This window comes from Sinohyriopsis cumingii, chromosome 13 (genome assembly GCF_028554795.1).
Source record: "Sinohyriopsis cumingii isolate HCF-2022 chromosome 13, ASM2855479v2, whole genome shotgun sequence".
NCBI classification, from domain to species: domain Eukaryota; kingdom Metazoa; phylum Mollusca; class Bivalvia; order Unionida; family Unionidae; genus Sinohyriopsis; species Sinohyriopsis cumingii.
The window spans coordinates 8813376-8841267 of NC_142973.1; the positions used below are offsets into that span (position 1 = coordinate 8813376).

At 36.9% G+C, this 27892-nt stretch overlaps 1 protein-coding gene across 1 annotated transcript in view; it reads left to right on the forward strand.

Annotated features, from left to right (window-relative positions):
• Positions 1-1874: 1874 nt before the first annotated feature.
• The window catches only part of LOC149784919 (glutathione hydrolase 1 proenzyme-like), a 67211-nt gene continuing 41193 nt past the window's right edge, over positions 1875-27892 (forward strand). The window contains exons 1-6 of the mRNA XM_089978541.1: positions 1875-2023; positions 11976-12182; positions 14110-14367; positions 17430-17527; positions 20784-20903; positions 23387-23585. Coding sequence (XP_089834667.1) covers positions 12139-12182; positions 14110-14367; positions 17430-17527; positions 20784-20903; positions 23387-23585 — 719 coding nt within the window. The 5' untranslated portion in view covers positions 1875-2023; positions 11976-12138. The remainder of the gene's footprint in view (positions 2024-11975; positions 12183-14109; positions 14368-17429; positions 17528-20783; positions 20904-23386; positions 23586-27892) is intronic.

Here is a 27892-nt window from a genome sequence, read left to right on the forward strand (position 1 = left end):
ATTTTTAATGCACGGCGTTTTAATCTGGATATCACTTTCTAGTGCAACATGCATTGAGATTAAACATCTAGATGACAGCTTGCTGAACTCGATGGAAATCGCGTGAGAGCTCGCGAGATTAGGGCAAGCTACTCCATCATAACATTGTCTATGCTAGTCTGGTTCATTGTTTCTGCTATACGAATAGAGGAGCTCAAGGCAAGGAACAAACAAAGCGGGTAACCAGTCAATGCATATGTTCGAAGTATATACGATGCCATCCATCATCCAATGCATTGGGTATTAAATAAATCCTGATCACATTATGAAAATCCTTTGCGTCAAAAAAAAAAACAAAAAAAAAAAAAACGCACGGCAACAAAATGTGTGTGTCAATTTTCTCCAGCGTGCGTCCCTGACGCACAAATGTGCTTAAAGGGAAACACTGCATACATACATACATACATACATACATACATACATACATACATATCGCCAGCTAGATCCTTCCTGATGGGCGTATTGTGCATGATGTATGTATGTATGTATGTATGTATGTATGTATGTGGAACGAGTAGATCTTACACACAAGGTACACTGTGATCTCATTCAAGAGTGATTTTAGAAGTGTTATCTAATACTGTAAAGCGCTCAGAGCTTGTACAGATTATGATTATTACTAAGTCCATATTATTATTATTGTTATTGTTATTATTATTATTATTATTATTCATGGAGTCGCGGTAGCTAAGTTGGTTGATGCTCAGACTGTTAATCCTAAGGTTGCTGGTTCGATTCCCGTTTAGATCAGCTCTAGTTGTCTGTTTCATTGTGTCATTGTGAAGGCAGTTAACTTCATTTCATTTGTTTAATATATCCAGGGTTCGATCCCCGGCTGAGTCATACCAAAGACTTACAAAAATGGTACTAACAAATGCCTCGCTTGGCGCTCAGCATTAAGAGGTTAGTGTTAGGATTGGTCGGCCTGGTGTCAGGATAATGTGAATGGGTGGGACGTCATGCTACATGTCTGCGGCATGATGTCCCAGTGCTAGACATCACTATAAACTGCCGCACTGCAGATATCGTAGCGATATGACTGAAAAATTGTTAAAGCTACGTTAAAAATCCAAATCGCACACACACACACATATATCCAGGGGTGTAGTGCTGTAGGACTCACTGTACTAATTCCGTTACCATAATAAACCTATGCAAACACCGTGATATTAAAAATTAAATAACCTTAAATTTCTGAGTGCTCATAATCAAACCTATATTTATTAGTATAGATGAAACCTGGATGACAGCTTCTGTGTAGAGAAAATGGTATGAGCCACGGCATTTTCTGGACCTACATGTGTTTGAAGCATGTGCTTTCAATTCCGCATCAAAGAGTTAGGTGCTAATTTCATTAATGAGGATTGTTAAAGGAATGAAATTCTATCAACAAAGCAATTTCTATATTTTTTCATTTACATCTAGGGCAAGCTCTCAAAAGATTCTTTTTTTTTTCCTAGAAAAAAAAACTTTCATTATCAACCAATCCTGGCCAGCCAAACCCATATATGCTTTTTGTATGTTCACCCATTTCCAGGCTGGTTCCCATTTTTCCATATGATTAGTACCGTGTGTCCTGTAGGAACGCGTGGGAACGGCGTTCCCTGACATTTTGTGCGTGTTCACTTAATTTTTGCGCTCGCCATTGTCTCCTCACCCTTCGCGCGAGAGAAACATGCATTCCTTCGCATCTTTAATGCATTCTCTCACTTTTTTATTTAGCACTACAACACTGCATATAGGCAAATATGTGTTAAAAGTGCTGTTGAAAAACAACCATCCAACCAACCAATCAACAGTCTTCCTCTCTCGCGACTAAGGATATGGTCTTTAATTCAGTAAATACGGCTGAGCCTGCTGCTTGTTAGAGAACCCTGTATCTGGTATCCACATTACATTTCCAAGCTTCAGCCACAGCACGATGTTGAGTACATAAAGACTGACGTGTTAGAACTGTGAGAGAGTAAGCCGTGGACATGATAAGGTAAGATCACAATTACGGCGTGATTTTTCATTTTACTCACACTAAGCAATGAATTTTGAACATATTTTGAAGTTTGTTTCATATATACCATCCTTTTTCTCAAACATTTGTCTAAATTCAAAGATATAAGTCTTTCAAATTTTAAAATTTTGTGGTTTAAGAAAACATGACACATGCAAGCACGCTCATGTATCATGTGAGTGGAGTGTTGATAATACAGACACTTGCCTCAACACACCAGAGACAAACACTACAATCAGTCTTAGACATTAATATGCACACGATTCTCCATTGTGTAGTATTATAAAGTGATGAAATTAATTAGAAGCGTACATTACCACAAGAAATCATGCTGTGTGATTTCCATTTCATTATTTCCTCGGGATTTTTGGGGGGTAATTTTGTTTATGTATTTATAGATTATTCTTCTTATTTATTATTTTCTTTCTTGGTCTCCAAATCATTGTTTCTTCAGATCTATTTAACTCTGAACTAAGTGAAAAAGTTTTTAATCAATATCTAGTGTTGTCGTTTTTTTAAAAAAAAATAAAGTTAACGATACAGGCACTGTAAACTTTATTTGAGCGTATATTCGCTATTCAACAAAGGCAAAATGAACATGAAAGTTGCATGACAAAGAATATCGACAGCGTTGTAATAATGCAGATAATACTTACAATGATTATCACACATTAATTATTCAACGTTATTAACCTCAGTGGTTTACTAGAGTTGGTGTCACCCAGTGCGGTAACTCATGGTGTCACCCCCATTGACCTCCTTCCAACACAAAAATTAAATTTTTTTTATAGCCAGTCATTTTGGTGTCACGCCTTCTGATCGTGTCACTCGGTGCGGTCCGCAAACCCCCCCCCCCCCCGCAACTCTGCCCCCCCCCCCCCGCACTCCCGTAGTGACACCATTGATTAACTTCATGCGGGTTTGGGGACGTACAATGAGCCTAATGCCCCTTCCAGCTAATCGTTGGAAGTGACTTATGAAGTCAGGAGCCACGGTGGGTCAATAGTTAGCGTGCCAGACACACGACTAAAAGGGTGCGGGTTCGAATCCTGCCATTTGATCAGTCTGGGTTTGTTACCGTACACTTACTTAAACTGCCTGGATACTTAAATAACCTATCTGTGTTGCTGTTATGTTAAACATCAAACATCAAATGCATTTATGCAAAAGTTGTATGTCAATATAACTCCTTTAAAAAAGTACGCATTACATGACTTTTGAAAAATCATTCTTTAGAAAACAAAACAAATGAAAGGCGATAGGGAACTGGATGTGAATAATTAACTTTAGTCATCACATTATAACAGTTTGTCGGAGGAACAATATTACCAGACTCAGTCTTGTTTGGATCAGTACACTAACAGGGGACGCTCCAGTTGTCTACCTCACTTGCTATTTCGTATGCTTACATTGTGACTTATATGCTAGCGATGATGGATGCTCTTTTCCACGACGTATGCACAAATGCTATTACGTTAAGGCACACTATTCTATCCCCCACCCTCGAAGTCCAGTGGGGCCATTCTATCCCCCACACTCGAGGTCCAGTGGGGCCATTCTATCCCCAACACTCGAAGTCCAGTGGGGCCATTCTATCCCCCACACTCGAAGTCCAGTGGGGCCATTCTATCCCCCACACTCGAAGTCCAGTGGGGCCATTCTATCCCCCACACTCGAAGTCCAGTGGGGCCATTCTATTCCCCACACTCGAAGTCCAGTGGGGCCATTCTATCCCCAACACTCGAAGTCCAGTGGGGCCATTGGTTTGGTTTTATTTGAACTAGGTATGTTAAAGGTCAGGACCATTTAACTGCCAAAATAACTCGAGATGACAAGCAAAGATAATCCATGAAGATAAATTGTATATTTCTTAACATTTTTAATCCTGTACTTAAAATGTATTTTCAAAAAATTGTTTTAAAGGTGATCTTATTTTGTACTTGGTCATTTGAACATGTATTCTCCATGTTGTGCTAGCACAGCGCTATGAACGTGTACACTCCATGTGCATGCTAGCACAGATCTACAGATATAAACGTGTACTATCCATGTACGTGCCAGCATAGCTCTACAAACTTGTGCTATCCATGTGTGTGCTAGAACAGTTCTACGAACGTGTATACTCCGTGTGCGTGCTAGTACAGTTCTACATACGTGTACTATCCATGTGTGTGCTAGCACAGCTCTACATACATGTACTCTCAATGTGTGTGCTAGCACAGCTCTACATATGTGTACTCTCCATGTGTGTGCTAGCACAGCTCTACATACGTGTACTCTCCATGTGCATGCTAGTACAGCTCTACATACGTGTACTATCCATGTACGTGCTAGAACAGCTCTACATATGTGTACTCTCCATGTGTGTGCTAGCACAGCTCTTCATACGTGTACTATCCATGTAGTGCTTGAACAGCTCTACATACGTGTACTCTCCATGTGTGTACTAGCAAAGCTCTACATACGGTTACTCTCCATGTGCATGCTAGCACAGCTCTAGATACGTGTACTCTCCATGTGTGTGCTAGCACAGCTCTACATACGTGTACTCTCCATGTGTGTACTAGCAAAGCTCTACATACGGTTACTCTCCATGTGCATGCTAGCACAGCTCTAGATACGTGTACTCTCCATGTGTGTGCTAGCACAGCTCTACATACGTGTACTCTCCATGTGTGTGCTAGCACAGCTCTACATACGTGTACTCTCCATGTGCATGCCAGCACAGCTCTACATACGTGTACTATCCATGTACGTGCTAGCACAGCTCTACATACGTGTACTCTCCATGTGCATGCTAGCACAGCTCTACATATATAAACGTGTACTCTCCATGTACCATCCCCTGCAGTCATACTAAACACTTAGAAAATTGGTACTAACAGCTGCCTCGCTTGGCGCTCAGCATTAAGAGGTTAGTGTTAGGACTGGTCGGCCTGGTGTCAGGATAATGTGACTGGGTGGGACATCATGCTACATGTCTGCGGCATGATGCCCCAGTGCTAGACATCACTATAAACTGTTACACTGCAGACATTGTAGCGATATGACTGAATAATTGTTAAAGCTACGTTAAAAATCCAAATCGCGCGCCGATTTGTACTCTCCATTTACGTGCTAGCACAATTTACTGATACAGAATTGTACTCTTCACTGACTTGTTACCACAATTTACTGATACAGACTTGAACTCTCCACTGACTTGTTACCACAATTTACTGATACAGACTTGAACTCTCCACTGACTTGTTACCACAATTTACTGATACAGACTTGAACTCTCCACTGACTTGTTACCACAATTTACTGATACAGACTTGAACTCTCCACTGACTTGTTACCACAATTTACTGATACAGACTTGAACTCTCCACTGACTTGTTACCACAATTTACTGATACAGACTTGAACTCTCCACTGACTTGTTACCACAATTTACTGATACAGACTCGAACTCTCCACTGACTTGTTACCACAATTTACTGATACAGACTTGAACTCTCTACTGACTTGTTACCACAATTTACTGATACAGACTTGAACTCTCTACTGACTTGTTAGCTCGATTCTAATGATTCATATAATGTGGCTCTCCACGTACGTGCTAGCACATCTCCGCAGGTACAATCTCTTCTACTCAGTCGCGAAAATATCACGGCAATCTTCTGAGAAGTAATAATGTTTTTAAAAATCGGATATTTCCTGAGAAGATAATACTTTCATGAAAGTAATGGAAAATTAATACCCTGTTTATCGTGATAATTATTTCCTGATGAACCCATCAGTGTATTTGAAGAAAAAAAAAAACTCTTATTTGGACCATCTGTGGGTCATTATGTTTTTTCTCCTAAATCAAACACAGATCTTGATAATACTTTCTACGTTGATATATAATACTCGAGGAAAATTTATTTTGGCTACGTACCTTCTGGCTCTAACACAAAGCTAAAACGGTTCACATGTCCCAAATGGGGGGGGGGGGAGGGGGGCGGCTGTTGGGTAAAATATATTTTCGTTTCTCCAAAACCACATATTTTATTTTAAAAAAAGACACAATGAAAAATGATATTTATAAAGCTTATCTCATCATCCATTCTGAAATAATGATGCGCCGTCAAAGTAGATATGCCGCTCCTAAAATTTTACAAGAATCTTCAGGTGCTACAAAATTCTTCGGTCTTAAAATTATTAGGAAACTAATATTACAAAAAAACTATTGGAAGAAATAACGCTGTTATTAATCATTTCTTCGTATCAATATACTAATTTCAAGTAATTTACTATTTGCAAACACGAAAAGTTCAATTACATTGTTAAATATAGAATATGGGTGTAATATTTTAAACATTATAGTAGTTATGTTCTGCTAATTAATCTTATACTGGGACACATAGTAATTAATCTTATACTGGGACACATAGTAATTAATCTTATACTGGGACACATAGCTCGCATTAGGTCAAAATCATGTACACAAAATTGGAGATTCCATTCAGCGCTGAACTGGGTCGGGCCAGTTGTAAACTTATATGTGATAATTTCTTGAACTGATGTCGGCAAAGGGTGGTTATATAAAGTTGCCATACGTCCTCGTTTTTCGGTCCTTAAATCTTTACAGATACACCCACTGTTCGGAGTGTCCTGTTTTATTTTGAAAGTTGAAATATGGTAATCTCGGTATTGCCTCTTTCATTAATTAAGTAAAACAAAGAATCACGCGGTGCATGGAATGAATAAATACAGCTAAATAACCTGTTTGATTATCTTTTAGAGACGGCGAGCAAAACAGCTCTTTAAAACGAATTAAGGCAATGTTATTCGTTTGCTAGCGTAACAAGATGAAACCGGGTTGGGATTGAATTTAGGGAAGACACTGGCAACAATTTTACGAACAAGATGGTGGTCCAAGTATAGAAGTTCTACAAAAATATGAATTATGTATGTTTCATCCAGAAGTAGGATGTGTGTATTATTAATTTTTACTCGTAGCGATACAGGGTTATAGATTTCATTTGTATAGTGGTATTGACTAATAATGATTGTAAAAAATGGAACAAAGTATCTTGTGACGTCCAGTTCACGATCACAATGCATTTCCGATTCTACATATCCCGTCGAACGGTCAGAGGGATCACCAGGTATGGTTCGACCCTCCCAGTCTGCTGAGGGATCTCTCAAGAACCTTTTTATTCCCTGCCGACCCGTTTTGTCCCGAAGCATTGGTCCTTAGCTGAGAAAAAGTCAATACCGTCATCCGAGCCAATCTCACCATAGACTGCATCATAAGGTTTACGCGAAACACAAGAGAGTTCTCAGACTTCCGATCCAATGAACAGATCTACTGCTGAAGATTGCTCCTGTAAAGTGGACGGCATCCTGATGAAACTCGCTGTTATGTGATAATGCAGTCAGACGTGACTCTATAAGTATCACGAATATAGAGAAATTCACGGCCATAGGGCTTAAGGTAATTGTGTTTCTCATTGCGGGCACTTTGCTCGTTTAGCAATGGATGAACCAAACTTGGTATTTTAAAACAGCAAAGATAAAAATAAGTTGTCCCCTGGCAACGCTATATGCGTTAAACGAAACCCGCATACATTTTTCGTTTGCACTGCCATTAACTACACGCACGTCTGTGACAGCTAGTAAACATTTTTAGCTTCATGTGATAGTCAAGGGCGATTGCAACAAGGTACCATATCGGTAGACAGATAATGAATCAGATTTCCCTAATGTAAGATGATCTGATTGATGATAATTCATATCAACTGTAAGGTTGAACGACAAGAAAAGTACGGAGAAGCAGTACTTTTAAGCCCTCCTAGTTCGAAAAGGAAAATATTTCGAATATTAAACTTCCGCAAATTTTATTTTAAAGAAAAGGTTTTACTCGGCTGTGTGTTTTGTGGCACAGCAACACATACAGGTTATTTAGTGCCAGGTCAGTTAGAGCAAAGTTTCGTACCCAAAGAACACACCGTGGTAGCCGATCCTAGTTGATTCGATGGTAGGATTAGAACGTGAACCCTTTTCTACCGCTAAGTCTGGCACACTAACTGCTGAGACACCGCTGTGCAGAAAATATTGCAACTTGGTTCTAAAAGTTCTATATCAATTACTAATTGGACAAAACAGGTAACACCTTTGAAAAAATATATTCGACCTGAATAAAATCGTGAGAATACAGATTTTCAAGTTAGAAACAATTGTTTAATTCTTTCCTTTTTTAATCCGAATCCATATATATTTGTCCTCGATCATAACATGCAAACAATTTTAAGATTCTTTTCAGTAAAAGAGGTTTATCCTCTTCACTTACACATTAGCGATATAAAGTCTATTGAATAACACGATATCATGTTTAGATAAGATGAACATAAAATGCTGACTCTCTCTCTCTCTCTCTCTCTTGAGATGAGATGTATTTTGTTAGGTGTCAGTAACGTCCTTAGCGAAATGCGGGACCCGATTTGGATCAATTTGGCGGAGGCCCCCACCCCCGGATTTACACGCCTGGCCCCCTGTGAGAACGGCATTTGGAAAGAAACTTTTAATGAAGTTTTATATGATATTGAACTTAAATTTTCTTCCATCGCTTTAAAATTATTTTCTCCCTATGGATATATTTTTAAAAATTACCAACGCACGGGGCCCGTTGTGATAATGACAACAGTGATGAATTATGCTATATCAACAGTGATTAATCATATTATATACTTTGAAAAAATGTGCTTAACAGAAATAAATGCACGATGGTAATTGAATCGAGCAAGAAATGGGCGTGAGTTGACATTATATATTGAATACCGCAACCTATGATGCAAGAAATTAGTGTTAAAGGCGTATACATATCACAGTTGCCATACATTTTTAAAGATAAGACGTTTGTAATGGTACAAAATTTTTGTACATATTTTGTAGCAGCACAATTTGTCGTGGTCAGCGTGACATGCAAGCATTAAGATTGACGTATGGGCTAGGCTCTGAATAAATTGGTAGCATGCGACGGTCAATAAATTCTCTGTTTGGGGCATTAGTGAATTTTAATTTGGAACCGCTAGGATAACGGTGTGACAGAGATGTTAACGTAGGATCGTGCACAGGAAATGACAAAGTTGAGACAAGTCAGAGACAAATTTTGGAAAATCTCGGGCCATTTGAAATAAGTGTAAAAATATTATATCTTCCAGAATAGTTATCAATAAATGCAGACTACAGAGAATTATTCTGATTTCTATGGGAGTGGTACATTTTTGGCGGTTACAGAAAGTTAATTCAAGTTTTTCTGACGAAAGCGAAGTCTGAGGGACTACCAGAGAGAAATATGGCAATAGAGAGAAGAAATATGGCAATGGTGACTTGACTTGTCACAACATTGATTTGGAAAGGACCTAAAGCAGCCAGGTTATGCTGACATGCCGGCAATCTAAGTTCGATGATTCATGCGATTCCATGATAAAATTTGTTTTATCGGTATAACAAAATGTCTAATTGCATTTCGCATTAATTATGTAATTCTATTTTTAAAAGAAATATAATTAAAAAGTCATGCTCAGTTTGATTTTGTTTATGTAATTGATTAAGATTTGCATATTTTACACATTCGTGTTGTTCTATCCTATATCTTCGCTCAGATCTCTGTTTATTTCATCCATTAATTTCATATTTTATGTTGTTGTTTCCTCTATCCGGGCAATAACACCGTGGTCGATCATTTCCTAGATAACATTAACCAAAGCACCATAGAGTTGGGGGATCGTATCACACCCCACGCCCTAAAAACTGTATCAGCATAGTAACTTTATCATGGCACTTGTATCTCGTCCACTTTGATAGCAGAAGGTCATCGGATCTATCTAGATCGGAGATCAAGTTACTGTGCTAATAATGTGCTCATTTTAGACCCTTAAACAATTATTTAATAATAAAAACACTTTTAATCAAATTTGCTGTTTTACTTTGATTTCACCCATCTACTCACAATGTACATTGCGTTTAAATATAACATAGTTGTCGGACTCAAGGTGCTAATTCAATTCCCATAGTAAACCTATGCAAACACCTTGCTACTACAAATTCAATAACTTCAAATTTCTGAGTGCTCATGATCAAACCTATATTTATCAAGCATGTTTTCAAACATGTTTTTGAAGCATATGCTGTCAATTCCGCACCAAAGAGTCAGGTGCTAATTTTAGTAATGAGTGTTTCAAATTCAAGACTGTTAAATGACTGAAATGCTATCAATAAAACAATGACGCTATTTTTTTCAGTTACAGCTAGGATAAGCTCTCCAAAGATTCTTTTTCCTAAAGCAGCATAACTTATATTATTAACCAATCCTGGCCAGCTAAACCAATATACACTCTATTTTATGTTGTTACATTTTTAGGCTCTTACAAAACGTAACAATAAAAAAGTGAAGACAACAAGCTTTGTAAAATTTAACAAATAATTTATTTCCCTAGAAAAACAAGGTAAAAATGAGAAAATGAACTTACGGTTCTACGAATCAAATCTTATAAAAATCCAAGAGTAATCCAAGAATTAAAAAATAGAAGTCCTAGTAATAAAAAGTCCAAATGAAACTGAGTTCGAATCCCGATGAAATCCAAATGGAAGATGACGTATGCTGTGGTCAGCGTCGTAGTGATGTGTCAACAGTTCTTTGTTAATCACAGAAAAAAAATATTCCAGTGTTTGCATTCTGTACAGATTTCGATAACTGTCCTTGTCCAAGAAATAATTTAGAGCACAAATTTTTCCAGGGAAAACAAACTTGTAATCCAAATAAATTAAATTAAACAAAATAATTTGCCTAAAAATGGTCACGACATAAAACACTTTGACTTATCAAGTATTATGACAAGAATAACTATTATTTCTCAAAGCATCAATAATGAATCTAGCTACGATGCAAAACAGATGCCCGGATGTGGGTCTAATTGATACATGTTATTTATCACGTACTCTAAGTATGGCATCGAATTCACTTATGAATCTTACTCTGAGAAAGAATTTTTTAAAAATAATTTTAAAAAGTAGTTTACTTCAACTCTTACTGGTTCTGAATCAAGGTCAGGAACTAGGTCAGCATTAAATACAAAGTTTCTATTATTAGTTGTTTACAACAACAACAAAAAACAGTCAGATCAAACAGAACTGAACTGAATTTCTGGGCAATGTCAAATCCAGTAAATAAAATTATATTGTCAAATCCGGTAAATAAAATTACATTGCAAAAACATGTAATGGAATATAAAAAGATAAAATTAACAAACAAACATTTAAATTAAATCAAAAATAAATCAAATCAAATATACATAACAATTTTCACCCATTTATAGGTCGGTTACCATTTTTCCATGTAATTAATACCGTGTGTCCCTAGATCTGACCCTTTTGAAGATGACTTTATCATTGACAGCGAAGAATACAGGGTTTCGGATCAGCCTCCAGGGAAATGTTGCCGTTAGTATGAGTTGTATGCTTTCTTTTCTATTTATTTGATAATTCTTCTATTTCTGAAACAAATGTTTTGAAGATTCCCCTGCCCCCATAATGTGTGTGTGTGTGTGTGTGAGAGAGAGAGAGAGAGAGAGAGAGAGAGAGAGAGAAGTATATTATTTAATGATTCAGTATAAGTTTCACAGGTGAATAATACTCTCACAGGTTTGATACTGGACCTCGCTGTATGCATAAGAAAACTTTACCTCATGGATTCCATGAATTAAATATTTGAGAAATGTACTGTTGTGGACAGGAATCTGTCTTTCTTGGTGAGATTAAAGTATGTAGTCGGTAGTTTGGCAGATAGGTTGGATAGTAGGCGGACAGTTAGGTAAGTGGGTTGGTAAGTTTTTGTTCTTACGTACTTCCATCTTTCTGTCAATGGGTACTGTTAAGTAATTGTGCTCTTTGATTTCAGATTGCATGAACAGCACACTATCTAAAAACCAGTCAGAGACTAAATTGATATCTAACGGTCCCCATCTGGACCCAATTTAGGGCTGTAGGTGGTGGTCATTTGATGCTAGACCAGAGAAGTATACAGACCTTGTTGATTAGTACATCACTGATACGTTGTCAAAATGTCAGAAGTCAATACAGAGAAGGGACCATCTGAGAAGGATGCGTAAGTAAACAAAGTTTTGTATTACATTCATCTGGCCACTTATGCTGATATGAACCTATTATAGAGACTGTAAAGGAGTGGTGATATGAACCTATTATAAACACTGTAAAGGAGTGGTGATATGAACCTGTTAGAGGCAGTTTAAAACTGTTTTAAGGAGACGCTTACATTGATAAAGCGGACTTGCTTTAACAATTCACAGAAATTAGAAAAGCGCAATTTGAACTTCAACTACAAATATATACATGACGGTTATTACCTTATTGTAATGAAACCATTGCTATAAGGAAACAAATTATTCATTATAATTAGGGATTTATGTGTGAAATACTAATGGAAATTAGAAAGTTATTTCGAGATAGAAATTAATAAGAACAATGTTACCATGACGCATTTGCAAAATCCGAAATTCACATGTAAATGCAATATAAAAATGTACATACAATGAATATTAACAGTTGTGTTTAAATGAACGGAGATCGGGCGCGGAAGGATATTTGGGAGAGCGTGGGACTATCCAAACATATGATGCCTCTGTGTGTCATTGGGAAAGGCACTTAGCTCTATTTCCAAGGCATAATATAACCACTAATTGTAGGTTACTGAATTTGTATGAGAAAATATGAACGAGTTTTTTTTCCTCCTGATGGATACTGCACGACCTGAATTTATCATCTTTACTTTCAAATAGATGAAACAGCTGTTTTCGTTCATCCACAAACAAATCGAATAAACTGACACCTAAAGTCTACTACATGAGTGTACATAATTTGTTTACAAAGTAGTTCCTTGAGGCACACGTGTCGTACACGTGCGTGCAATATGAGTGTTCAGTATCGTAAAATACTGCACCATTCTGACAATATAGCGTTAACGGAGAAAATAATAATGTGTTAAAGGTGCCGTTTAAGCCACTACCACCACTACCAACAACAAAATTATGCATGTTTTGACTCCCAGCATCTCCCCTCATTTTCACAATGCATTATTTTTCAGATTTTCAAAATGCGTCGGAAAACGACATTCAAAAGAAAAATGCAATATTACTGTCGCGTGAAATTTACATATATTAATCAAGTGGGATATTTTGGTATGGTTCGATTTGGTTTGATTTTTTACGGCACATCAACGGATATAGGTAATTTAATGGCTAGGCAGTTTGAGTAAAGTGTCTGACTCAAACATGGCAGCCGATCCGTTTTTAGCTGAATGTTGGATTTGAGCCCGCACCATTTCGGTCTACATCGCTACACGCTAACATTTATATACTAATTATAATCTTCATATGTATTGCCAGTATAAATACATCTTATTCGCATTACTAGCTGATTAATGATGTTCAATTATTTTGTCAACAATAATTAGGGAATAGATGTTTCTCAACAGTATCTTCCCAATTTGTTGCTGCTCTACCTCACAAATTTTCCCGTGTTTTTGCTGTTCACTGCACCATAAATTCGACTGCAGAGACGTTTTCTTCGAATCCTTGTATATCATTGCATCTTTTGAGTGTGACTTTATAATTAAATTTCCTGCTTATCAATCGTAACTAAAATTACTTCTGATTAACAGAGAATACATTTCAAACTAATGTTCAACAGTTTTATCATCTATAGATGTGGTGAGCCGATACATCATTGCCAAGGGTTATGCTGCTTGTATGAAGGTCAACGTTTTGTGCACGCATTTATCATCATATCAGTGGTGTCAGTATCAAGGCAAAAGTCTCTTGTTAACATTTTGCAAGCAAATTTTAGATGATGATATCAAACTTACTGCACGAGCGATTTATCCTTATTAGAGACTGGTGCATACCAAAATAATCGTCTCGCTTTCGATTTCTTTTAAGGTTATACGTAAATTTCACCACAAACTTCTAAAATTTTGCCATGGACATATTTGACCAATAATTGATTTTATTTTTCAGACCCCTATTAGGGGGCCATGTGCGGCCTTATGGATCGGAATTCCAAAGGAAAACCATCTGTACTAAGAAGAAGACACTTATTATTGCAATCATCTTGATAATGCTGGTCTTATATGCCGTAGGACTGGCAATTGGCCTTGCCATAGGTCTCCACGCGCGAAAATCTTCGGCATCCGAATCGGGGCGGAATAATGCGCTGACGCAAATTCCAATTGGGGCCGTTGTGACTGACCATGAAGCTTGCTCAGATGTTGGCAGGTAAGATGGATCGTTGACTTTCAAGTGGTGTGAGCTGCCTTTTTCAATCTATGTTGAAGAGAGATAGTATATTGTACCTGTGCTTGGCATTTGTTTAATTTGGGTAGAAAAGTAAAAAAAAAATATTACTACAATTATAGTTGCTCCCAAAAATATAGTTGTTGTTGTTGTTCTAGGGTTTAACGCCATTTTTCAGCACAAGATAGGCTATACATGGCGGCCAGTATAACTGGTGGAGGAAGAACCCTGGAAAACCCAGGGAAGAACCACCGACCCACGAGAAGCTACTGGCAGGCTTTCCCACGTACCCACGCTAGCCGAGCCTTGGACTCGAACCCACGCAGAGAGAGGTGAGATGGCAGTGATCCGGAACGGTGAGCGCTTTAGACCACTCGGCCCCCCCCAAAAAAAAAAAATATAGAAAAAAATTATCAAAGGTGTCGCTGAAGGTCGTGTCAAATATGTGCCAAATATGGTCTCCGTCAACAGCGCAAATTTAGAAAAGCGCAGAAATTTTGGTAAGAAGATAGAAATTGTGATACAGTATATGGTACACTTTAGTGTGATACAGTTTATGGTACACTTTAGTGTGATACAGTTTATGGTACGCTGTAGTGTGATACAGTATATGGTACACTTTAGTGTGATACAGTATATGGTACACTTTAGTGTGATACATTATATGGTACGCTTTAGTGTGATAGATTATATGGTACACTTTAGTGTGATACATTATATGGTACACTATAGTGTGATACAGTGTGTGGTGCACTATAGTGTGATACAGCATATGGTACACTACAGTGTGATACAGTATACGGTACACTATAATGTGATACAGTATATTGTACACTATAGTGTGATACAGCATATGGTACACTATAGTGTGATACAGCATATGGTACACTATGGTGTGATACAGTATACGGTACACTTTAGTGTGATACATTATATGGTACGCTTTAGTGTGATAGATTATATGGTACACTATAGTGTGATACAGCATATGGTACACTATAGTGTGATACAGCATATGGTACACTATGGTGTGATACAGTATACGGTACACTTTAGTGTGATACAGCACTAATCATTTAATGGGATTTTACCCGTTAATCAGTTCTGTTTAGTTATATCTCAGAAATATTTATAAACGTGAAAGTTTAGCTTGACTATTTGTTGGAAGTCATATCTGATAAATGAGATCTGAGGTGTTATATCTGAAATATACACGAGATTTGAGGTGTGATACATAAAATATAAATTGGATTTGAAGTGTTATATATAAATTTATGATACTTCTTGTGCTTTCTTTCAGACATTTCACGAGAAAAGAGAAAAGACAATGCAAAAACATTTCATTTAAACAAATTTCTCAGAGAAATCACAAGAATATTGATTAACAAAGGCTGTTAATATTATGTTATATTATTATATTTTATATTAATATTATATATTAACATTTTTATTTTTAAATCGTGATACGTAGAAGTAAAGCTGATCGTTTGAATTGGACAGTCCTCTTTCGTATGCATCTCATATTCCTTTCAATCATTCCCTGATACTTTTCTCTCTCAGATTTATTGACAGATCCTCGCGCTAAGCACGTGAGGGGCTTGTGGCAGTGAAGAGAACATTCTATTATGGAGGCTTCTGTTTTGGGCCTATGCATGATTCTAATTTTCAAAACTTGGATCGTAAAATCTATGGCAGTATTTGGTCTATGCATAAGTCTATATTTCCAAAACTTGGACTGAGAAAACTATGGCAGTATCTGACCAATGCAGAATTCTATACTTTAATGATTTATCAACTACTGGTATTATTTGACCAACGCATATTTCTCTGTTTCCAAAACTTGGATCGAGAAAACTATGGTAGCATTTGACCCATGCATAATTCTGTTTTCAACGCTTCGATCGAGGAAACTAAGGCAGTATTTGATCCAAGGGTCTTCTGCATTTTATTTCAAGAATAAGTACGCTGTTTTTTGAGATAAATAATCAAAGAGAACAATATACATTGTTGTCTTATTTCTAGATATGTTTATGGCTATTATAAAGTGGTTGCAGAAGTCACGCGCATTAGAAGTTGCCAAGAATTACCAACTCCAGTGGGGGTCCAGGGGTGTCTAAAGCGCTCTCCGTTACGGGTCACTGCCATCTCACCTCTGTCTGCGTGGGTTCGAGTCTCGGATTCGCCTAATGTGGGTATGTGAGAAAGCTTGCCAGTAGCTTCTCGTGGGTCGGTGGTTCTTTCCGGGGTTTTCCCGGGTTCTTCCTCCACCATTAATACTGGCCACCATGTATAGCCTATCGTGTGCTGAAAAATGGCGTTAAACCCTACAACAACAACAACAGCAACAACAACATCAACAACCAACTCCAGTGACATACCATGACAAACAACAACGATATGCAGCATATCTCCTAATTAACAAATTTGGTGAAAACGTGGTGACTCTGTGGTGTGTGTGTGTGTGTGTGTGTGTGTGTGTGTGTGTTCCGCTTAAAACATAAGGTTAGCTACATTCGCATGAATTTGGAGTGGGTTATGAAGACTGATTTCTCTATTGATATGTTCACTGCAGTGGTATACAACCCTTCATAGAATGGTGCCTTCGTCTTCAACACCTTCCCTCAGAAATATCGTGATACCGTTCGCCTGTCTGTCCGTTACTCTAACGATTATGTAGAATCACACCAACTTGATATTTCACTGGTCCATGTGATGACCTTCAAGTTGTGTATTGTTTTTTGTTCCGTTACGGTCCGTGGTGGTGGTTCAACGAGTCGAATGCACTATAGTTTGAATAACTGTGACATTTGTCAATATTTTGGGCAAATTTCTGCAATCTTAGCTCGGAGGCAAACCTGATAGGAGTATTAAAGTTTAGATTACGAGACAAAAATCACGATCTGGGGTGATTTTGGGCAAAATGTGATGTGCTGGGATGGGTGATGACGGGTGAGAATCCAGTATTAAAAATGTGGGAATTGGCGTTAGTAAGCCACTAGTTTTATTTTTAGTAAACTAAACTAGGGCCATCTGTCTCATTGCAGGGTCATGTTGGCCAGAGGTGGTACAGCCGTGGACGCCGCCATTGCAGCGTTACTATGCAATGGAGTAAGAACTCCACACAGCATGGGTATTGGAGGAGGTGAGGCAATGTTGTTTGAATTGATCGTCCCCGAATTTGCAAATTGATAATGATGACGACGATGATGATTATGATGATGATAATAATATGAACAACAACAACAACAACAACAACAATAATAATAATAATAATAATAATAATAATAATAATAATAATAATAATAATTATTATTATTATTATTATTATTATTATTATTATTATTATTATTGCATCGTTTCATAGTTTTTAAATTCATTATATGCTTTGGGTTATGTAAAATTGTATCTTGTAGCTGCCCTTGTCCAAAATCCAGTTCATTGTCTACCTGACCAGAATCTCTGATTTTTAAAAAATCTGTAAACAACTAAAACATAGTTTATATGTCTGGGAGTGTATGTTAAATATTAAGATTATGAACTTAGTACGAGTCAAGGATATTATGTTTATCATTTTCTTTGGTGTAATTTTAGTAACAGACCTTCTAATTATAATTTAATTTGTTCTAGAAATTAACTTTGACCATCATCCAGGTTATTCTTTTGCGTCTTATTTTTAAAAAAAATATAATATTGTTTGCTGGAAAAATTATTTGTTCGTGCTGTAAGATCTTGAAGCAGAATCATTCTTATTGTTGTGTTCAATATTTCATTTGGGCTGGAATTATTTATTGAAATTATTGTTTGCTGGAAATACAAAGTGGTCATCTATAATAATATTCTTGTACAGAGACATTAACTTGGAATTATAGTGAATTCAGTCAAGGACTTCTTGGATTGTATTAGTGTGATTCATCAAATAAATGATGGCACATCATTACAATTCGGACCGTTGGTAAATTAGTACATCAGAGACTGCATGGCACTACAGGTATATAAACATCTTCAGCGTTGGAAATTTTTTGAAATACCACTAAAGTTTATTCACAACTTTAATAGTTAGGACTTGTGTTAGAATTATAGGACTATTTGGGATTTAATTCCAATTACTGTAAGTTCCTTTTTAAAGTGTCACTTTGTATTTTAGGGAAATATTTTGTTCGTTGAATTTTACAAACCTTTTTGGTTTTCGCTCTTTACTATTACTTAGTTTAAGACCACTGAGTCGTAATAATAATAATAATAATAATAATAATAATAATAATAATAATAATAATAATATAATAATAAAATAATAATAATAATAGTAATAATAATAATATAAAATTAATAATAATAATAATGATGATAATAATAATAATAATAATACGCAAAATCTGACGGTTGTAGAGAAAAGCAGTTTTCTCACCAAGTGCTTGAGAGAGACTGAGGATACCTTTTCAGTCCTTGTTTTTAAAAATATATCTTTCTAGTGTCTATTATACTTTTGTAATTTATTCGAAAATTTTCTTTTTATCGAATACGAGTATTAATGCGCACTAAATATATAAATGGCAACATATTACGATTTTGCGTGCCTAAATATAAAATTGAAGAATAAAGTTCATGAGGAGCCTGAAAATTGTTCACTCCGTTCTAACTTCACAGAAACAAAATGTTTTCTGCAAATTATAGACAGATTCGCAAATGTGGTCAGTCGGATGAGTTGCCACCATTTTAGCATCATATTTATCCACCAGTGAAGAATATGGTCAGAGTAAGAAAAACATTGATACTAATGCATCAATGCAATAAAGGTCTCAGTCCTGAAGAACATCATGTGATCTATGACTAATTTCATGAGGATTTTGATAGGACATTTATGTTGCTCAAAGACTTTTCCAAATATTGATAATCTGTTAACCTGATTGAATACAAAAAATATACATTACTTGTGAGTATTCATATGATGCCATCTGATTGGTGGAATGGTCTCATTGGTGGAATGCGGTGATGACATCATGGAAAGATCATAGGTACTAAAGTGGGCATAGTGTAACCCTGTCTCGCTTACATTTTGGTTCTGACGGTATTTTTAAAATATTTATCCCCTCGATTTTAGTTGATGATTATTCTTTTAAGACAAGCATGGAATTGCTAATCACTGAGAAATTGATTACCTGTACGAGATCCAAAGGAAAAGTATATTCCTCAAAAATATACGAACCGTTTAGTAACTCCTATAGACCCTTCCGACTATAGGCCAATTTGATTCTCCTATAAACCCTTCCGACTATAGGCCAATTTGATTCTCATATAAACCCTTCCGACTAGAGGCCAATTTGATTCTCATATAAACCCTTCCGACTATAGGCCAATTTGATTCTCATATAAACCCTTCCAACTATAGGCCAATTTGATTCTCGTATAGACCCTTCCTAATATGGGTCATTTAATTAATCATATTGACCCATCCGACTATGGGCCACTAGCAGACGATATTTTGCCCTTATTACTTTAAAATGTGGACGAACTTAACAGATTCTCCTGTATCGGTCCACCTAAATTTGTCATTTTCAGTAAGTTATAATGAGCAAATCAGAACATAAATTACAATATAGACACAAGAAGTAAAATCTGTTTGGGATTCTTTCTATTTATGTACGTATTTCAACTTCCTAGTACTCTATACAATAATAGCCAATTGTTGAGCATACGACCCAATATGACTGCATTTGACATATGATGTAGGAAGTCTCTATATTGTCAGTCACACATTGCCATAGACGTTTTACATTGTATAATTGTATTTCAGTACTTTAATCGGGATGGAAATACTAAATTCTTTGAATGGAAAGTCTTATGTTAACAGCTAGCCATTTGTAAAATTGACAATTTAGGAAATAAAGCCATATTTGTACTTAACGCATACGAGTCTCTGTTTCCGCTTAAGTCCAATATGTTGCACAACGGAGTGCATGGTACTGCATATGAAGAATTTGACTAATTAGTTTTCATGTTTTTGCTTTATACCGTCTATATTCGCTTATAAGTCGAGTTAAACTGCAAATCAGGGTCTTTCTTGTTTGTTCTACTGATTATTCCTAACAAACTGCACAGACACAGATCTGCCGGCGCGTTATGTGACGACAGATTTGGGTCTGTGTAGTAGTTGGACTCGTCTTATAAGTGAGTACAGACGGTACTCTACTTTCCGACCAATACAGCGACCTTGTATTCACATTTTGGTTTTGTATGATATGTGTTGTACGGCACAGTAACACAAGTAGGCTATTAAGCGCCTAGGCAATTTGACTAAATTGGCTTGCCCATTAACAGGCCACGGAATAGATAGATAAAGAAATAAATAAATCAACAAGTGGTTTTCATGCTTACAATATGGCCAGTACTTTGTTTTTCAGGTTGTTTCATGGTGATATATGACAAGTACAATAAGAAGGCTGTTGCAATTGATGGGAGGGAGGTAGCACCTATGGGTGCCACTGCAGATGTGTTCTCAAACCTTTCAGATTACACATGGGGTAGGTATATTATTACGTGAAACACCAACCAGTCTGTAATAGACTTATTCTCAAATCTCTCATTTTATACATTGGCTAGGTAAAACAATAACAATGAACTCTACGGTGGATAATATTTAGCAATTATATTTTCTCTGATTAATTTCATTTTTGGTAAAAATTATTCCCGAAAATGGGGCCGCGGGTGGCCGAGTGGTCTAAACAGCTCGATTTCACCGATCACTGCCATCTCACCTCGATCCGCGTGGGTTCCAGACTTGGGCTCGGCAAATGTGGGTATGTGAAAAAGCTTATTAGCTTCCAGTGGGTCTGTAGTTTTACTGGGGTTTTCCCGGGGTGTCTTCCTCCGCCAGTTATACTGACCGCCAGATATAGCCAATCTTGCACTGAGAAATGGCGTCATTTGGTCTGTGCAACTCTGAGGACGTAAGTGTTCACGATTACATTGCGCAGTAAGTTTATTTTTGGTTAGCAAATTCAACAGAAAGAAAGAACATAAACTTAGAAAGATGGTCATACCGGCCTCCATGACAAAACAAATGTTTATCGTTGCTTCCCTAATACGGAATTAATCAGGCAATTTTCAGTATTATTAAGCATTAAGCCAATACAAGTATGCTGATTCCATACCAATGTGGGATTTAACGTTTGAACCAGTACAATTAATACAAATTATTAGAGAAGGGCTTTGTACATGCATCGCTGGTTCTCGCTTTAAAACATTTAGTCTCCTGAAGAGTATAGACGTAACAACTGTGTGCAGTTTGGTGTTCATTTTGCTCTCCGATTAAAGCAAATGATCGCACACGTTACCTGAAAGAACTCGCATCCAAATTACGGTCTGTAATATCGATGTTGTTTATTGTTGTTGTGGGCTTGACGCCATTTTTCAGCACATTATTGACTAGATATACATGGCGGGTAGTCAGTGCCGACAAGGGGAGGGGGGGGGGGCAGGGGGCAACCAAAGATATATCCCCGGGGCCGGGACCCGTAAGGGAGCCCCATGCCGAACACCACTTTTTAATTTTGCTTGAACACAAACCAGGTGAACACGAACCAGGATGGCCCGGGTGTTTCTTACCCCAGGGCATGTGATCGCTCTCTACGGCCCTGCGGGCAGTATATATGGTAGAGGAACAACCCGGCAAAACCCCGTTAAGAACCACCGACCCATGGTAAGCTAGTGTCCCCCCGTCCCCACCCCCTCCGGCCTCCAGTATTGTTTAAAAGAATATTTCAAAATATATAATAATATTATATAAATAAAACTTTTAAAGATTTGTGTCTTTATTTCGCACATTCTTTGAGTTGTTTCTTTGTAAATTGAAATTATTAGTGTATGGATCATTTTCATATTGTAAAGTCATTTTCATACGAAGTCAGTACTGAAACCAAAATTGAATGAAAACTTATATGAAAATAGAAGAGATAAATTTTAAAATGTTAAAATGTTCTTTCTGGAATACAAATACAGACATGAATATCACACGAATACCATATTGTAAACAAATAGCACATACATATCATAATGTGTTTGTGTGTGTGATTTGGATTATTAACGTAGCTTTAACAATTATTCAGTCATGTCGCTAAGATGTCTGCAGTGTGACAGTTTATAGTGCTGTCTAGCACTGGGGCACCATGCCGCAGACATGTAGAATGATGTCCCACCCAGTCACATTATTCTTACACCAGTCCGACCAGTCCTAACACTAACCTCTTAATGCTGAACGCCAAGCGAGGCAGCTGTAAGTACCATTTTTGTAAGTCTTTGGTATGACTCAGCCGGGGATCGAATCCACGACCTCCCGCATCCGAGGCGGACGCTCGAACCACTAGACCACCGGAGCGGTACTATATCATAATGTTAATTAAATAAATAGTATACGAATGTCATATTGTAATGAATAGCACATGAATATCATATTGAAAATAAATAATACATGAAAATCTTATTGTAAGGTTTTAATTTGCTCTTCCAGAATTCTTCCAGAAAGATGATAATATAATATAATTTGAGATCTTATTTGAAATGAAAGTATTGCAAAGCAAACACTCGGTGAGCAGTTGCGTAACTGCCGGAGAAGCGAAGCCGCAACTGTGTGGGGGAGGGAGACCCACTGGGTTCCCAAACATTTCATTATACAACCATTTTTGAGTGGAGAGGACCCGTGAATAAAGTTGGGGAATAATTTCTTGTTACGTCACTGTCAGTGAGAGGTAGCATATGTAAATATGTTTCTATAATCATTTGAAAATGGTATCTGAATTTTTTTCTTCATATTCCATGATGTACTTAAAATCAATAATTTATCTTGGATACAAATTTTTCCAAAGAATAACATATATTGGGCTTTAGCGGTCGAGTTTCCACTTTAAGCCAATTCAAAAGGACCATTCAAAAGTCCTCCATTATTGTTCAACACAAATTTCAAGTTCAGCCATTGATCTTAAAGACCGATTTACCTTTCTCATCTTAGGAGGGAAAATGATTGGAGTCCCCGGAGAACTTATGGCCTACAAGAAGGCCCATCAGATGTATGGGAGGCTGCCATGGAAGTCTCTGTTTGAGCCCGCTATCAAAATGGCAGAAGAAGGGCACCCTCTGGGAAATGCCACTGCAAAAGCCCTAGCTCTTGTTGCAAACAACACTAATTCAAAAAAATATCCAATTTTCTGGTAAGTGAAGAAGACAAGGTGTAGCTTGTTTTGATGCCCACTATGTAGGTGATAGGATATATAGTGTTACACTGTTTGCCTGTCAGTGTCTTGTAAAGTTTAAGCCGTTTGGTTTTCAGGCCCTTTTTGGTGGTGCACCCATTTTCCATGAATGCAGTGATAGTTCCTATATTTAATTTATTATGTAGGACACAATATCAGATTTTGCTGATAACGATGGATTGTCACGTGACGAAATATAGAAATATAGATAAAATCAAAGTGTAGATAATAATAAAGTAGTCAAGGCAATGAAGAAATTTTATTCCAGTTCATGAACTGACCTACATTAAGCTACATCATAATTCTCATTTTTGAACGCAGCAGACAACATGTCCATAATACCAGGTTATTGCATACATTTTCTGGTTATTTCTGGCATGGCTGGTAGAATAGCAAGAGACCCAAGAACGCCTAAGCTGAATCATGTGGCTGACGTGTGCCATGTAGCCAAGTGCAAACGCAATTGACCAATAAGTCTGGGTTAGTAGGACGTATAAATCTATTGATTGCATAATCTATGAAAACAGTTGTGTTAGGTTTTCTCTGTTTATTGAGAATTCATCTATTTTTGACGAAGACCAGCATTAATTTTATAACAATACATAGTCTTTAGGCAATTATTAATTCAGTCAAATTTAGTAAATTCTTTTGAGTGTTTTTGAGCTAATATTAATGAAAGGTTTTCCTTTTTCTTTGAAAGTGTAGCCATATTTGTTAGTGAATTTTCATCATTTGTACAAATGTAATGGTCTTTTTGCAAGATGTTCTCTTAAATGTTGTTAAATTCAATGAAGTGGATTTTATTAAGAAAAAGTCATTAAAATGTATCCGAATTTTATTGGATGACGAGTCTGCATCGTTTGTATGGAATGCCAGATTGCTTCCTTTCAAATTTAATGAAATTCGGCTGAGTTGCTTTTTTAGGTATTGTGTTAATATTCTGTATTCCTTCTGTTTTTAACAAGAGCAGGGATATTTGATTGCGGAATGACATCATTTGAATAAATCTGAAAGATAGTAAGGTCCAGTAAGCTTATCCTATACTCCTGTGTCCGCCGTGCTTGGTCTATCAACAACAATTTGCTTATGATTTGGTTGAATAATATTTGGCAGTTTTTGAGAGGAATTTTGTATAAAGATTTTCTGTATTATTTCTGTCAACTTTAGAGACCTTGATACCAGTATGATGTCCACGCAATCTGGGCATATACGATATGGAGGGATTTTAGAGTTGAAAACATCAATTGTTGTTGATAGACGAAGCACGGCAGACGCAGGGCCATACGATAAGCGTACTTGGCCGTCCAGTCGGGTGGAGTAAAATCCTTGGTGTCTGAGTTAGATATAGGGCCGCCGTATCAATAGCAAACGTAAAAGAAAGTAGTTAAGTTAGAAAGAAAGAAAATGCTGCATCATGGTTGAGTATCGGATTTTCATGCGTATTGTGCGACTATTTAATCATCAGAGATCTTTATGGTATAAGCAAAGGTATCATCAAAAGTCATTAAAAAATAAATTCTCCAGGGTGTTAGCAAACACAGACAATCAAATGCAAGGTCACCTCATTAATATGTATACTTTTCACTCATAATAAAACTCTTCCAAAATCTTGAAGAAAAGAACCTATTTCAAGTTTGATTAGAATCGGGTCCATAGTACCTTCTCTCGAGCGGCAAGAAGCTCAGTCAACCAGATGCATAAGCACCGTTATACAAATCATGGATCTCGCTGATATATGCTTACATTCTAAGTTTGATTAGAATCGGGTCCATAGTACCTTCTCTCGAGCGGCAAGATTCATAAGCACCGTTATAAAAATCATGGATCTCGCTGATTGTGCAGACAATCGGACATCTTGCTGATATATGCTTACATTCTAAGTTTGATTAAAGTCGGACCAGAGATATCTCTTTCTGAGTGGTAACATGCAACTGTCGATACAGAGACAGACGATGCTAGATGGATACAAGGACATACTATATGCTTTCTTGGCTTTACGGCCAGATGAGCTAAAATTGTGAATCCCCTTCTTCCTACATTTGTACATTTGCGCTTCAAACGACGTCAGGTTTGCAGAAGTAAGAACCCTTTGGTCTTTACATATTAAGTGCATCAAAGTCGAACAAGTCCATTTCTATCTTGTTTTAGCTTTTTTATCTTTTACATCATAAAGCAATAACGTGTAATGCAGAGAAATGCTTCAATGTGGTCAGTCTGGACTGTACGAGAGAGAGAGAGAGAGAGAGAGAGAGAGAGAGCAAATATACGTCCGTCAAAAGGCATTTGTGGATTTGCTAACAGCTTTCTTCAACAAAAGAGGCAAAAGATTTATTTTACAAGATTTTATCAAACGGAGTAAACGTTGTAACTTAAAAGGAACAATTTTATTTACATTCGTCACGGCAAAGAAAGCTTTCCTGCAGAATATTGGTATGCTCACTTAAATCTAAGTAGAATTTCAGGGACGTAGGGTTAGGAACGCAACAACAATAAGGTAAAGTCATTGTTTTTTTAAATCAGGTTTGGGTGTAGTGGTGGGCAAACATTTAAGCAGTCTAGGTGGAGATTTGAAAGTAAGGAAAGTTGTTTCTTTTCTGCTAGCAATATAGGATATTTGCCATATTTTTAATGTTCACAATCCTATATGCCCATAATCTGACGATGTTTCTTCAGTGCATATTTTTTCATGGAGTTAGCAAACTAAGGAGAGAGAGAGAGAGAGAGAGAGAGAGAGAGAATACATTTCTTAGCCAATCCAAAGTATCATAAGCAGTTTTAAGATTCACATTCATTCCCATTTATTTTATTAACTAAATGGCAAAAATTTGAGGAATCTGCTTTATATGTGATGTGCCGCCTTCGGTGTTCACTGTTTGTTGCTAATTAGACAAGTTAACTTGTTTATTTTCGGATTATTCATTACCATGCAGACATAAGGGTGAGAGCGGAGTTAAGATGAGAGTCACGATGCATTAACATCAAGCAATATACGTCAAATGTGCATGACCGTACCGGATGCGGCTATGGGATAGGTTTGCCCACCTAAAAATAGTATCTGAAAATGATCTATACCACATCAATGTAAGGACACAGTATTATGAATAAGCAACGCAGCTGATAAGCTCTGACCCTGGCATTAGATAATGGCAATGTCCACTAAGGTCCTATGACATAAGCAGTGCTACTTGATTACAAGAAAAATCGATTGGAACAGCAATCAGCCATTTCCGTCAAGTAACAAATAATATCGGATGTAGTAGTTGGAATGCATATAATTTGATAGGTTTGGCCTCCAGCACAGTACACGTCATATGTCGCGACAGAAATAGCTGACATTGTTCCTGTTGTGACTCTGTCTCCTTCCGCTGCCATAATGTGCCATCTGGCCTCGGATCACACTTATTTTTGCTATTTAGTCTCTCATTTGTTTTTCAGTATTGAACTTTTCACTTTGCCAAATCTTAATAAATCATCTGTTAATCTGAAGTACCTTCAAAAATGAACTCACGATGAAGTTCTTTTCATAGGTTAGTCGGTATATGTGTCACATATTTCACTTCCGGATCAGCATCTTTGCCTCGTTACTCACCGTACGCTGTCGCCAAAATGAACGCAGAGAACCACGCCATAATTGTCATATTCTACACAATAGACAATCACATTTAAATCAACACCAAGAATGTCTAAATCTAACTATTGTAACATCATGACTAAGTACAGGTGTTTGTCTAGGCAATAAGTGGCTAATAAACTGTGAACTTTGGGATAAAATCGTTATAGAATTTTTCTAAAGATCGACAAGCACACCACAATTTGTTTTAATAACATGTTTTTGTAATATCCTGGGTACTATTCGTCATGAACTATTAGTATATTATTTCCGGAACAGAAGTTACAAACAAAAACTTTTTGAAGCAATGTCACCTTCATATTTACTTGCTTCAGTATTAAATTTATTGCTATAAAATCTAAATATAGAAAAGTCCAAAAAATGCAAAATAGGTAATCCTCTGCGTAGATATTTCTTAACATTCCGTAATGACTTGTATTCATTATAATACATCGATTTTCTTAATTTATTTACTTTTTCATGCCAGTTAAGATTTATAGTAATAAACTAGTCATTTAGTTTTCGATTTCACCAGTCTGTCTTATAATTTAAATGAACACACAAAGAAACGGACCATGTAGGCTGGTACGTTAAGAAAGTAGACGTAAGAATAACATGAATTAAATAAAAAGCAGTCGAATAAACGAACAATATA